This window comes from Ambystoma mexicanum, chromosome 11, assembly GCF_040938575.1.
Source record: "Ambystoma mexicanum isolate Mex_15411 chromosome 11, UKY_AmexF1_1, whole genome shotgun sequence".
NCBI classification, from domain to species: domain Eukaryota; kingdom Metazoa; phylum Chordata; class Amphibia; order Caudata; family Ambystomatidae; genus Ambystoma; species Ambystoma mexicanum.
In genome coordinates, this window is record NC_090934.1 from 930,875,894 (window position 1) to 930,889,685 (window position 13,792).

At 44.6% G+C, this 13,792-nt stretch overlaps 1 protein-coding gene across 1 annotated transcript in view; it reads right to left on the reverse strand.

The window, feature by feature from the left end:
- Nucleotides 1-260: 260 nt before the first annotated feature.
- TMEM80 (transmembrane protein 80) overlaps nt 261-13,792 on the reverse strand; it is a 140,386-nt gene continuing 126,854 nt past the window's right edge. Inside the window, exon 5 of the mRNA XM_069624039.1 lies at nt 261-831. Coding sequence (XP_069480140.1) covers nt 626-831 — 206 coding nt within the window. The 3' untranslated portion in view covers nt 261-625. The remainder of the gene's footprint in view (nt 832-13,792) is intronic.

Sequence of the window (13,792 nt, forward strand, 5' to 3'; positions counted from 1 at the left end):
AAGAATGGAAAAAAGTGAGAAATGTGCATATAGCGATTCAGACATGGATTATGTTTTAGGCCAATGTTCATCCCTTGCTCTGAAATCTTTAGCTATATGGAAAGGCGAACTGTAATGGAGGCCTGCAAACTCACAAGACGCTAAAGCAGCTGGATAACACAAATCAGACTGATAACATTTCTTCGGTACATGTGTATGCTTTATGATGGTGTTTAGCTCTTATAAGCAGGATTCTTTTTGAATCTAAAAAACGGAGATCATTCATTATAAATACATATATTTTAAAAAACACAGGTAATGCGTACATTTTAGAAGGAACATTTTGCTTGTCAACAGGTGTCATAATGTACATATTGATGATTAATAACAAATAAGTATTAATTAGCCATGATTTGGTCCATACTTAGGCCATGGAAGGTTGTCACAATATCATACCATGGTGGGATGTACATCTTCATATTTACAACAGCTCAGAAGGTTTCTGCACGTAGAGATGATCAATCCCATTTTGATCAGAAACTGACCAGGAATGCCACTGAACATGTGACCTTAGGATTTGCAAAGTTCTTGCTGCTAACAACGTCAGACAGTTGCACTCTCCCTGGGGTCAGTGCAATCTCTTCTGTTAGCGGACAAATGCAGCAATTGCGAAGAGTTCCAGGATCATCTCCAATCCATAGAGACCCAGCAGAAGAGCATTGATGATAAGGTCTGCCCTGAGGATGTAGGTTTCCCATACCAGGAAGTACACTGACAGGAGCACACTGCCGATGGTCAGAACAAGGCTGATTCCTAACGGTTTCTCTTCCTCTGTCAAGTTGCCCTTTGCAGCTTAAGACAAAAGAGAAAAACGTAATGGCACACATAAACCCAACACTCGTAGTGCACCCATTATGGTGAGAACAATATTGTTCTGGGAATACAGCAACCCAAACAAATCAACATAAGCTTTAGGTACAAAAACAGCTTCATGAAAGCAAATAACATTTCATCATGAAAAGATAAAGAAGAAACATGAGTAACCATCTGAGCTGCCTCCTCCCCCCACTACTAAACAATACATAATAATTAGATCACTGTGCTACTAATAGATAATATGACATTGAAATAATTCACAACATTGTTTTGTACTGTGAAAATATATCTGGTTCTGCTAAAAACTAAGGTCCTCATTATGAGTTTGGTGGTGTGGCCAAAAACGATGGTGATGCAGTGGTAATGGAGTTACCACTGCATTACTGCCGCATTACCACACAGCCGAACTATTGGTTTGGAGGGAAGGTGGAGGAAAACCCTCCAGCAAAAATGCTTGATGTTAATCCTGGTAAAGATCAGATATTGCTCAAAGGGCTACAGCGTTTTAACTAAGTGCCTGTAATACACAAAAAGGCGAGCTCACTGAGCCAAAAAACATGTAAACCGATTTGGAGTCCTACTATTCGAGATTGTCTTTTGGTAAAGCTCCATCCCGAAATTAGTTTTCAGCAGCTAAGCTCTGACTGAAGGCTTACACATTTCAGAGACCTTCCATGCCTGTGCAGCTTGCTTCATGAATACAGGTAAGCCATGGAACGCTTTACACAATCCCCTTACAAGGCTCTGGGTAAGTGCAAGATGTTCATTCATCTACAGTTAGGCCCAGAATAATAGGTGCTTGGGCTGGATTTCATCCTCACGATAAAACAAGCCAACCTCCTGGTGCGAATATAGATAGGTGCGCCCAGGCCCACCCCTAGAATTGTGTGCAGACAATAATGCGCCTGTATCTGGAGGAAGGCGGGTTCAGCACAGCCCCTGAACTCACTACCATGTGATGCTATTTGGCATTGTAAATCTTAAGCAGTACAGGTAATGAATGATCTTTGACCAAGTTAACTGCAAACCTCCATAAACCGATTCGGGTCTTACTGGAAAAAGAGATAGGAAAGCTAATGCTTAGTTATCTCTCAATTATCTCTCCCCAATTACAGCATGACTAGTAATTGAGCGTCATTGGCATACATTTGAAACTCTAAACATTTCAAACCCTAAACTCATCCTTCAAACAGTCATGCTTAGGGCCATGGGTAAGTATGGAAGAGCAGGGGAGAGTGGGTAGAGCCTTGAGGGACTCCACATATTCCTGCAAACTCATGTTACCAGTGCACCTCAAGCCTCACCCACTAAGGTGACAACATAGCATGATTCCTCCAGAAGCAATTTACACACACTTCATGTGAATGCTTCACTCCTGAACAAACAGTAACCAAGCCAAAACCTGGCAGCTTCACCTGTGCCTTGCTGACAGGGATATCTCTACCTCACATTATTTATTTGTGTTTTTGGGACAAGCCGACTTTTAGGAACAAAGGGTGGTGCCATTGGGAATAGCCCGACTTGTCAGTCTAGAAATCTAATTCGAGACCGCAAACGTATTTTGGTGGCCGTGGGCCAACCGCCTCATGCACGATATGACAGAATATAGGTTTTCGAGTGTTCTAATGAACAGCCATTTTGATGTAACAAGAATCGCCATTTTGTTTTCTAACCATTGCTCATTGCTTTCTGTTCCTATTGCTTCGCAGTATATTTTTCGCTTCCACTGCTCGACTGAGGAACAATGCTGTCTGTATATGAAAAGGACAAGGCCACAGGGCCGAGAGGATAACAAGAGTTTCGCTGAAACACAAACGTAGGCAGCGCCAGGAAGAATGCCCGGCTCCCTCCTTAATGTAGCCTTGAAGCAGAGCCGCAGGGCATTTAATCATTTTACAGCTGCCAGCCAGTCTCGTTATATGGTAGAATATGTTAGAATAATACTGCCAAAGGCTTAAATTATGCTTTTCTAACGGCCCCCCCTTGCTGAGCCCGCTAAGAGCATGTCGGCTCCCAGGACGCGAATAGCACCTGATAGATAGCAAGGTCCGGAATGTAACCCCCTCTGCATGTAGCTCGCTTCCAAGAACAGAAGCGCAATGTTCTATTCAATAACCAAAAGATGCCTACGCACTCACAAATTGCAAATTGTTACTAGAATAGATGTTTGAAGGTGTCCTAGTGGCCAGAGATGTCCAGGTTCAAAGAAACCCAATGAAGAGGGATGTTAACCATGACATAGCTGATTGTTTGATATGCATTTTGTATATATGTAACTGATGTACGTAATTCGCTCTCTTGCGTCCCACGAGGTCTAGAGATACACGTCACAGGGCGTCGAGACAGAGTTGGCCAACTGAGACTTTTGCTTTGCAATAAAACCCTAGCTTTGGGAATACAACCTCGTGTCTGGCGTCTCTATTGTGTGTGGTGACTCGCCTTGTTTCCATAGACGTCAGGGCCCCCTAGGGGCCCCTTTCAGACTGTTGTCATTGGCAAAATATGGAAAAGTATTTCCAGCATTTAATGCTCCTAGCCGCTGTTGCATGTGTTCAACATGAACTAGGCCTCAAGATACAACTTTTGAGGATGCCTCTGGTTAGTGCCCAATGCTCTAACTAAATAGCACCAAGGAGCTCTTCTACTGGGTGAGCAGGTCACATCAACGTGTAACCAGCTGGGGTCTGGCTTCATGCCACCAGAAAAAACCATGGTGGGTAGTGCCTGTGTTGGAAAGTATGGCCCCAGGGTGCAGTCCTTAGATGTGGGAGTCAATGAGGGGGTGGGGTTGCAGTGCATCGCAAGATGTCCCAGAACAGCCGATCTTCCCCACCGATATTAATGTATAAGCTAAACAGAAGACGGTTATGGGCACTGCCCTGCCTGCCCCTCCAGTCACAGTTAAATGGCAAAGGCCAAATATTACCCTTGCCCTTATATCCGTGTGCGTAAAGTTTCAGGAGTGCAATTAGCATACCATCCATCCCACTGTGGCTAATGTTACCCAGACGACACAGTCGAGGCCCCGCTTAAGCCCAACAAGGACTAGTAAAGGAGCCCCGTTCATCACCTGACAGTTATTTAGTATATATAGATATTCAGGAATTGAGCCACTGCACCACGCCGTCCCTACATTCATATATAGCATTGTCTAGAATGAAGGTGTTCCATTACCAGCCACCCAATCCTTGCAGAGTCATCCAGAAGACAGACGAGGTGGTAGCATGCATGCCATTTTTAGTTTGGTCTACTACTAGGTATTGACGTCGCTTGCAACACTTATAAGCCAAAACTATTTCATTAGGGTACATATGGGGGGGGGATATCATATGAGGAGGGACACACAGAATGTAGGTGTTGTTTAGTTATGTGTCCACCCATTGACTGCCCATGGCCATCCCCACCCAGTTTCTTCCCCTCCCTGCACAAAACACCTCCTCATGGGAAGTCTTTGAGCTCACTTTAAAAAAGCCTTACCATCAAACGTTGAGCTCCAAATGCCTGCCGGTGTTTTTGAAAGCAGTCTTCTGAGAGTTAATGACTTAATTGGAGTTGTAAACGCTCTAAACCAGGTGTGCCTTCAGCCACTAGATGTATAAGGCACTGTGCGTGTCCTTCACTGAAGTCCTGTTAGAAACAAGCATTGGCAAAGCAAACAGTTTGGGCTTGTGTATAAGTATTGCAATTTGCCAGGCATTGCTATTAGATGCCCAGGTACTTGCACCATTTTGCGCCTGCTTCCATCAATGGCTAGATAATACCACTGCGGCTGTGCCTGGCAAGTGCCTTTCCCATGCCTACACAAAAGCCCAAACTATTCACAGTGCTTGTTTAAAGATAGGAACCCATGTTGACTTTTTCCATCTATCCGAATCCCACAACAGTGAAGCTTTCAATTCATCACAATAGATACAAGCGGGACGTCGTGTCAACAGATCCACCAGAAATATGTGCAGTCCTGGACTCTTATGAGCCGCCTGTTGGTAAAATGCATCTGCTACCTTCCATAGGCTTAATAGTTGCAAAGCAGTACCCGCATAGCGGTCTCTCCTTTTCTTCCCCTGGGTGTGCCCCTGTATCATGACTACTGATTATAAAGGGCTGAAAGTTATCAACTAAGGCTTGTTTTCTGATGTTGCCATCCAGTGGACCCGAAGTGGAAATCTCACTAGCTAAGACAAGTCTAGAGGCCATAACCCGAGGCACCAAAGGATGCGCACAAGAGTGCAGCATGCTGTGTGTCTGGCTACCAGGGTCGCGGTGTCCAGACCGCCAGAAGGCAGCAGACAGAGCCTGCAGCAGGTAAGTCGGGGAGGACGGTGGAGGGTGCCGCACAGCGAGGCGGAGTGCAGAGGAGGGGGCTGAAGAGGGATGTGACAAGAAGCCAACATTGCGTGTGCCGCCTTCTCGGCCCGGAATCTGCAAGGTTGGCCTTTGGTTCACAGCCTTCAGATCGAGATATCGGATTGAGGGTCTCGAGGGGAGAATGTCTGACTCTGAAGATAGGGTCACAATCCTGGAGAAATGTTTGGCTCCGCTGACCCTAAAGCTAAGACTAGTGAACTAAAGAAATGCAGAGAATGATAATTATTCAAGGAGGTCCAACATTATAATAATTGAAAAAGCATGACTGGTTGATTATCTGCAAATACATTTCTCCCATGGCTTCTTGAGCTTTTCCTAAGGAAGACGTTTGAGTGTGTTTACCATATCTGGGCCCATAAACCCACCCCCTGGGCAACCACTGAGAGCATAGTCAGATTTTTAGAATATCTTTAAGAAGGAAAGGATTATTAAATTGACATGGGATCAATAGAATGTGACGTGGGCGACAACTGCACAGTGATTTTCTTAAATCACTACGGGAAAGAGGTGGTTGACCAAAAAAAGCTAATTAATGAGGCAAAGCAGAAAGCTAAAACAAAGAAAACCCTTTACTACATGGTGTATCCTGCAATCGTGATGCAAGTGACAGGAATCACTCCTTCACAGATCATGAGAAGTGAGGAATCTGAGGATGTCCTCACTTCTTTCCCCACTATATCCTCCTCCCAGGGGCCAGGGAAAGGCGGTTGCTTTTGGATCCTGACCCGGGGGGTGGATATGCGAGGGAGGATCACCTGGGTTGAAGCAACTTGGTGAGTGGGGATGAAGCACCCTTGCTTGAGATGCAGTATCCCCAATTTCCCTTTTATAAGGAGTCAAATGTTCCTGAGGCTTTTATTGGGTATTACCAACCGCTTCCCCATTTGTCTAGAAAACACTCTCCCAATACACACCAGTCAGGTACTGAGACAAGGAAGAGGCAACCTAGAGGCATACAACCTTTCTTTATTAACAAAGACATACACAAACACCACTCTGGTACTGGAATGAGGAAGAGGGATGCCGAGTACCAAGACTGTTATGCAGCAGAGGAACTTTTCCTGCACCTGGCGCCAAGGAGGTCGGTATAAATGGCCCGCTCAGGTGAGCCTAATGAGATTGCCTGGGAGTTTTCCTGGTAGTTTGCCTAGCAGATCTCCAGAGAGATTATCTGTGAAACGCTTGCAGGAGAAACCGGAGGTGAAACCAGGGCGATGCATGCTTGAAGTGCCCAGGAGCTGCAGATTCGTTGCAGCGGAAGCGGATTGTGGCAGGAGCATTCGAAAGGTCTCCGACAGCAGAACTGGTCTGCGGACTTCCTGGAGTCAGAGGGATTCCTTCTCCGAACAACCGGGCAGCAGAGATCCTGAAACCGTGGCGTGCCGAACCGGGAGCAGCGACAGCCACAGAGAGCCTGCTGACGTGGAGTGCAACACCCAGAGACAGCATACTCAGTGAGTCAAAGCAGTCTGAATGACTCCGGGACACTGTGGGGTGAACGGCATGGTTTCTGCAGGTCAGATCGCTCACGAGTGAGCGAAGTAACTTTTAGGCAGTGTGAATGCTAGTTCAGTTCGAATTAAAGACTTTTGACAGTACGATAGCCAAAAGGCTGAGAAAATTGAATGAAAGGGTTCTTTTTATGAATACCGAACTGTGAATAAGACGAGATTGAAAAGGCCAAGAGAGACCCAGGGTAAACAGAAGTTTTGAACATGTGAAAATGCCTGTGAGCAGGGTACAGGAGAGTGTACTGGGAATTTGATAATAATGGGTTTAAAGTGACTGAAACTAAACCTTTTATTCTGAAGACCGAACCGAAAGAAAGCAAGTGTGATTGAATACCAATTGGATTGAAGGCAGTTGGTGATATTCCCCGATATAAAGGAACTGTGAATTATGAAAATTAAAGAAAACAAACATTGGCAAATGCTATAAAAATATCAAGAACTGTGAAAGCTTTAATAACATTTGAAAGTATAACAAGTGAATGGTTGCAAGAGGATAAACCTAATACCACTGTGAAGCTGAAACAGAGGAAAGCAGCAAGTAAGGTGTGTCGGTTGCGTGACCTGTAATGGGTGGACCACGTGGTCTGACAACTGCACCTAGACTGAATACACCCATCTAAAGGAAAAGAGACTTGACTCACCCCAATGCTTCTGTTTGACTGTCAAGGAGAACTTGGTTGAGCTGAAATTAAGGAAGCAAACTTTGTGATATTGGTGAACTTGATGAAAGGCAACTCCGCCAGAAAGCTGTGAAGCGTCCCAAGAAATTGTGTTGTTTTGGAACATTGAGAGACTTGAAAGCTTCGGAAGGGAACCCCTCTTTTTGACAAAGTGAACTATCCTGAATTTTGAGGAAGGGAAAACCCCTTTTCCAACCAAGAGCTTGAAGAAGCTCTGAACATTTATTTCAACACTTATTTTGATGCGGACATCCCTACACATTGTATTTAAGTAGTTGTGAGGGAAAGTATAGTATAGACTATCATTAGTTTCAGTTAGGTAGGGAAGTCCCCCCTTAGCATAGGAAAAGTAGGTCTTTTTCCACCCATCTTTATATTTAAATAAAGGTTTGTGACAAAGTCTTTACACAGTTGTCTTCATCTACTTCTTGATGCCTTCACAGTAAGCCCTAAACATCTGCGGCACCGGGGAAACCACAGGTATGGTCCTAGTGTGCATAGTGGAGGAATGCAACACACCGGCAAATGGGGATTCCCTCATCAAAAAGGCATGCTGTGTCCAGGAGGCACCTCTCCAGGGTGGACCCTGCACCCCTCATCTTCCACTCACAAGACTTCTTATGCACATACTCTGAGACCCAGGGCAGATTGTGCTTCTGGAGGGTCCAAGACTGAAGAGATGCTACTATTTGTAGAATAAACAAGCTAGAGCAGCAGGCTTCTTTCACATTTTATGTATATTTACAGGGCCACTTATTGGGCGACATACAAGTTGGCCAACACTTGGGTCGGCGTGTCCCTTGAACTGTATCCTCATACTCTGGCCTGGGTCCCAATTTCACTGTGTTGGTTGTAATGTTTAACCGAATTTGGTGACAATGACAGTCCCAGAAGGAGGAGGAGGGGATCAAATAGCTGATCCATACCATTTAAATGTACGAGCGTCGAGGAGGATGGGGCAGTTCTCGGTTAATTGATCGCATGGTCTGCAAGGTTGGTTTATACTTGGTTTCATTTTTTGTTGGCGTTTATGACTTTATTAATTTCTAGTCATATAGTCATGGGGGGATTTTTAAGTTCAAGTTATGGGAAACTAATGTTGTACATATTACGTTTGTTTCCTTCCTCCCCTTTTATCCCCATTCAGTACTACTCCCATCTAAAGTGTGACCATCAGGATTATACTACTAACTGCTTGAAAAGACTTGGGCCCTCATCACAAGTTTGGCGGCAACCGTTAAATGCGGCGGTAGAGCTATTACCGCCGCATTTAAGGGTCCACCAGATCATGGCTTTGGTGGATTTCTCCCCAGCTCTAAGCTGGGGGGAAATCCACGGCAAATTTGCCGATTTTCGGCACGATTACCGCCCGCGGGAAATCTACCAGCGGTAATAGCGTGAATTTTCCCCATTGGGCCCAATGGGGAATGAGGAATTTCTGAATGGGCCCAATGGGGAATGGGCAATAACCGTTCCGCCAAACCCCTGATCCGGCGCTAATAGCGCCGGGGGGGTTGGCGGTAGGGCTATTAGCACTGGCGCAAATAGCGCCGCCGTTACCGCCCAACTCGTGATGAGGCCCTTAAAGTTTTGTGCACTACCTACACTAGTTGGGTCTCCTTCAGAGCAGCCCACGTGCAAATGCTGGGCTCAGGGGAAATGTATAGTTAATTTAGCAGGTGGCAGTTACTTAAAGCCTCCTTCCTTCGAATGGTAGGGGAGTAAACAGGCCAACAACGAGGAAAAGAAACCTCTCTGCTATAACATTGCGTGTTTCTACAGGAAACCCATCTTCTGGGCAAACAAAAGTGGTATATACATAACAGAACCTATACGACAGAAATCATGTTTTACTGGGAGTCCTCGGAGGTTAGCATATAGAGGGGGTAAATTGTACAATTTAGTATTAACACGAAGGCAGTGGACCACCCAGGGGCAATATGTGTCATCAATGCATACATCTCTGATTTTCATAAACATATATGGCCCAAATGTAAAACAAGAAGAGTTTTTTTTTTTAAAATCAGTGAGAAGAGTTTGGAGGCTTCAGAGGAGATATTACAGTGGGAGGGAATGTCTAGGTTTCCCCCTCATAGTGGACTGGAGAGATGGAGTACCTCGTACAGTGCAAAGGACAAAGGCCTTTTACGAGTACCTGAACCGATAGGACATGGCGGCTAGAGCATCTGCATCTGACTGCAGGGTGCATGGAGCCAGCACACACCACTGAAATGATTTTGGAGTCTATGAAATCGATGCCGGTGGGGAATAGCCCTAGAGGAGAAGAGCTACCAGTGAGTTTTTATCAAAACGTTTAGGGATGTCCGATTCCCATTTCTTCAACAATTGTTAATACAAATTGTGCCGACAGTAGAGACCATGTAGTTGATGAGGTTGGCTCTCATCAGTCTTATCCCCATGACAGGAAAACCTCACACTGATTGAGCAAACATCCAACCAATTTTACTTGTGAATGCAAATGTTGAAATTCTTTGCTAAGATATACACGCCTTGCTGCTGGGCACGATTTTGCCACATCTCATCCATAAAAGTAAACAGCAGGACGCAGCAGTTACAACACCATGGAAATTGTACTTGAGATACATTTCCACAATAGCTTCTCCTGAAGCCAGTTGCGGCAATTAGCACTGATGCAGTAAAGGCCTTTGATGGCATTTTTTGTGGGTTTCTTCATTCTGGTTTACAAAAACCTTTTTTCAGACCCACTTTCCTGAACCTGTTCCACCATTTTAAATGAATGGCGTTACCTCTGTGGGTAGGTACCCTCTCAACCTGGGGCAAGAGGCCTACCAGCAGTTTTGCCAGAGCCAATACTGCCCCAAAGGCTGGGAAATCAGTTGGAAGGACCCCAGTCTCTGCCCCTACCTAATGTAGCAGATAGCAAATGGGTAGTACAGTGTCAATCACCTAATTCCTGGTTTACACCATGCTGGCCAGGGTTCTCGCTCTTCCGTTTTAGAACCACAAATCACAGAAACCATTTTGTCGAAAGACAGAACACCCATCCCATGACAGAGAAGGAACCTAGAGCTGACAGAACATCACTTGCTACGCACCGGCATCAAGACTTCGCAGCAGAACAATACAAACTCTTAACAGTCACTATGCCAAGCTGCCATGCCGAAACACTCAGACTCGCGTTGGAGAAAAGTGGCGGGCCTGAAGGGCATTTAATGATATCAGGCAATATTATCCCCACCAAAACTATCGCCGTATATATGGTCGTTTGGAACGGCCATAGGCAATGTTTTTGGGGGGGATAATATTCAGGAGCAGGGATTGCAGGGGTATCCCCCGCTCTTTTAACAATAATGTAGGAGTTGCGGGGGTGTTCCCCCGCAGGTTCCATGCCTTAATATTGCGATATTTTTGTATGGCTATATTATTGCGAGGATACCAACACATGGAACCCATTTAATAGCCTTACAACTGTGGAACCGGACTCTCGGCAAAAGCCTGGTAGAGATTGGCCCAGGGAACCAGGTGAGTAGTCAAGCCAATGGAAGGGGAGCAGGGAGGCCAAACCACCAAAAGGGCACTATAAATGGGAGTGAACGGAACGGGGCGTGTCAGTTGTTCAGGTGAGGTGGAGAAACGACAAGTAGAGCGTAGCGTACAGTAGTTTGGTAAAGGTGAGGTACTCGATGTGAAAGAAAGTGGTATATGTATGAAATTGTGTGATTGAGATGTGCCAGTGAGGTTTAGTGAGCTTTACAAAACAGCAATAAGGAAGAGATGTTCCTTAATTCCTGAGGCAATGAGTTCCACCGTTTAGGTCCATAAAAAGAGAAAGCTGTCCCCTCTTTGAACGTAGCGGGGTGAAGGTATCTTAACACTTTTTTTCTTCTCTGATCTAAGTGATCGCATGGGCTGGTAGAAAGAAATCCTGCTAACAAGGAACGAGTGGGCTAGTCCATTTGTACAGCCTCGAAACCCTGAAAATCATTCTGACTGCCACATTTTGGGCTACTTGTAGTGGTTGAAGCTGATATTTGGGAATGCCTATTAAAGTGGCTTACATGGTCTAGATTTGAGTTAACCGGAGAGCCACGCCTGGGACATCTGCAGGAGCCATAAATGGAAGAGCTGATCTCAATAGTCGAAAGGTATAATAGATTGAACCGTGGCGCTTATGTGAGAGTTACAGCCCATAATGAACTGCCAGTAGCGACCTAAATTCCGGACCTTTAGGCAATCATTATACTCAGTGTTCCAGACAGTATGAGTTACCGATCTTTAGTTGCCAACAAGGTGATAGGGAAGTCTGGGCTAGGGTGATGGGGCACTCATGTGAGACGAGAGAGGGAAGGCCTTTAGTGTGGCATGTTGTCCTCACAAAACACCAGGCTTCAGCCTCATTTGCAAAATGAAAACCTGTTAACCATCCTCAGGAGTATTGGTATTCTTTAAGCCATCTGTGAGAGCCCTGCCCAATTCCAGGACCTCAGACGGACACAAGGATGTCTACTATCTCCCTTGTCTTTTATATTTTTACTAGCAAAAGTACCCGTTCTCTGAACGGGTTCTGTAGACATAACACTCTGTTCTGCCTTACCCTGACGTGGTGCAGTTTGTTGCGATGCATACATCTTGAAAATCATGCATCCTAAGGCCTTGAAACGTGGTTTTCGATGGCCAATTTTGTTCCTCGTGTCAGGAATTGTTGAGAAACAAAATGTTTTCTTTCCCTTCCCAGTGAACATGGTTTATGGCTTTCGTCGGCAGGCACCATCATCTCGAAAAGATTCTCTGGAAAAGTAATTTCACCTGATGCAGCAAAAATGTGGAAACTTCTGGAATGCTACCTGCCTTCTCCATTCGCCTCTCATACATTTTTTGTTTCCTTTCCCAGTGAACATGGTTTACAGCTTTTTCGGCAAGCCACAAACAAATTGTAACTTTTACTGAAATCTGGGGAAAGGGGTGGGGTGTCCAAATGTCATGTAGCCAGTAATGTCCAAAGGGTCCCAACAGGTATCTATGCAAAATTTGGTTCAGATTGGTGAAACAGTGTGGAATTGTATAAGGAACAACACTTTGCCCCACAAAGCCACACATATATATATATATATATATATATATATATATATATATATATATATATATATATTTTGATATCTTAGATGTATTAATCTGGGGGGAAACTGGGATAAAAAAAAGGTACTGAATGTGGTAGCTGCACCTCCAAAGTATTTCTGTATGCGGATGACCTATTGGTCCTTGAATCAGATCCAGAACGACACTAAAGGTGCCTATTTCACACCCTTACAAAATGCAGAGATCTGTCTAATTGTAAAGTAAACACGCTTTCCCAAAATACTTATTTTAGCATCGGGGTATGGAACCTAAGGGCAGTTTAGCTGGGCCAAGGATGGGTTCAACCAACTATGGGTCCTTATCCCAAGAGACTTGCCAGTTTCTTGGAGAAGAATGTATGTACAAAGGTGAAGAATATAGAGCTGTCTATAGATGATGGGACAAGCTATGCCTAATTAAGTGGGGTAAAATAGGCGCCTTTAAGATGATGCTGCGGTTAAAACTGCTTTACCGGTTAAACCTGCTTCCACTCACTCCCTGCCAAGGTGCGATCGGCGATACGCAAGGTATTCAATAACTATATGTAGCGAGGGTGCAAGATCTAAAATATCTTGGGACGTGCTGCAATACCATGTATATATGGGGTGCTTTGATTATCAAAATGTTAAAATATATAGGAAACATGGCCTGTGATTGCTGTGTTATTGCATAAAGATTAATACGGTAAAACGATGGAGGCAAAACCACCAATTGTTTTGGATAGCCTATAAACAAATGGAGGTTGTGGCCACAATGTATATCTGGGTTTATCATGCTGCCACGGATTTAATGGGTCTGCGCATACATAGACACAGACAATATGGATGATGCTATCGATACGAGGTATAAAGACGTTTGTTAAAGCATATAAAGCTCAACCAGTCCCCATGATGATAAAAGGTATACAAAGCAAAACCCAAGGCAATAAACCCTCTATGGAGCTTGTATATGGGGATATGGAAATATTTCTCCACTAATGGTTACCGAAAACGCCTTTCTAAAATACCTGCTCATTCTGCAAACAATTAACAGAATGTTAATCTGGAAGATATACGTTAAGACTGGGACTGATTCAACTCTGGTTTAGAATTTGAAACAACGAAAAGGCAGTATTGACAAGATTGATTCTAACCCACATCTTGGGCTCAGAGAAAAAGGGCCCAATGATTCAGCGGATTGCCTTTATAAGACATTCCCTGCCGGAGGCTGATCTAGGGATGTATTATAGCAATCCAATCACCATTACCAACCATGGGGCTACCACATTGGCATCTGATATGCTGC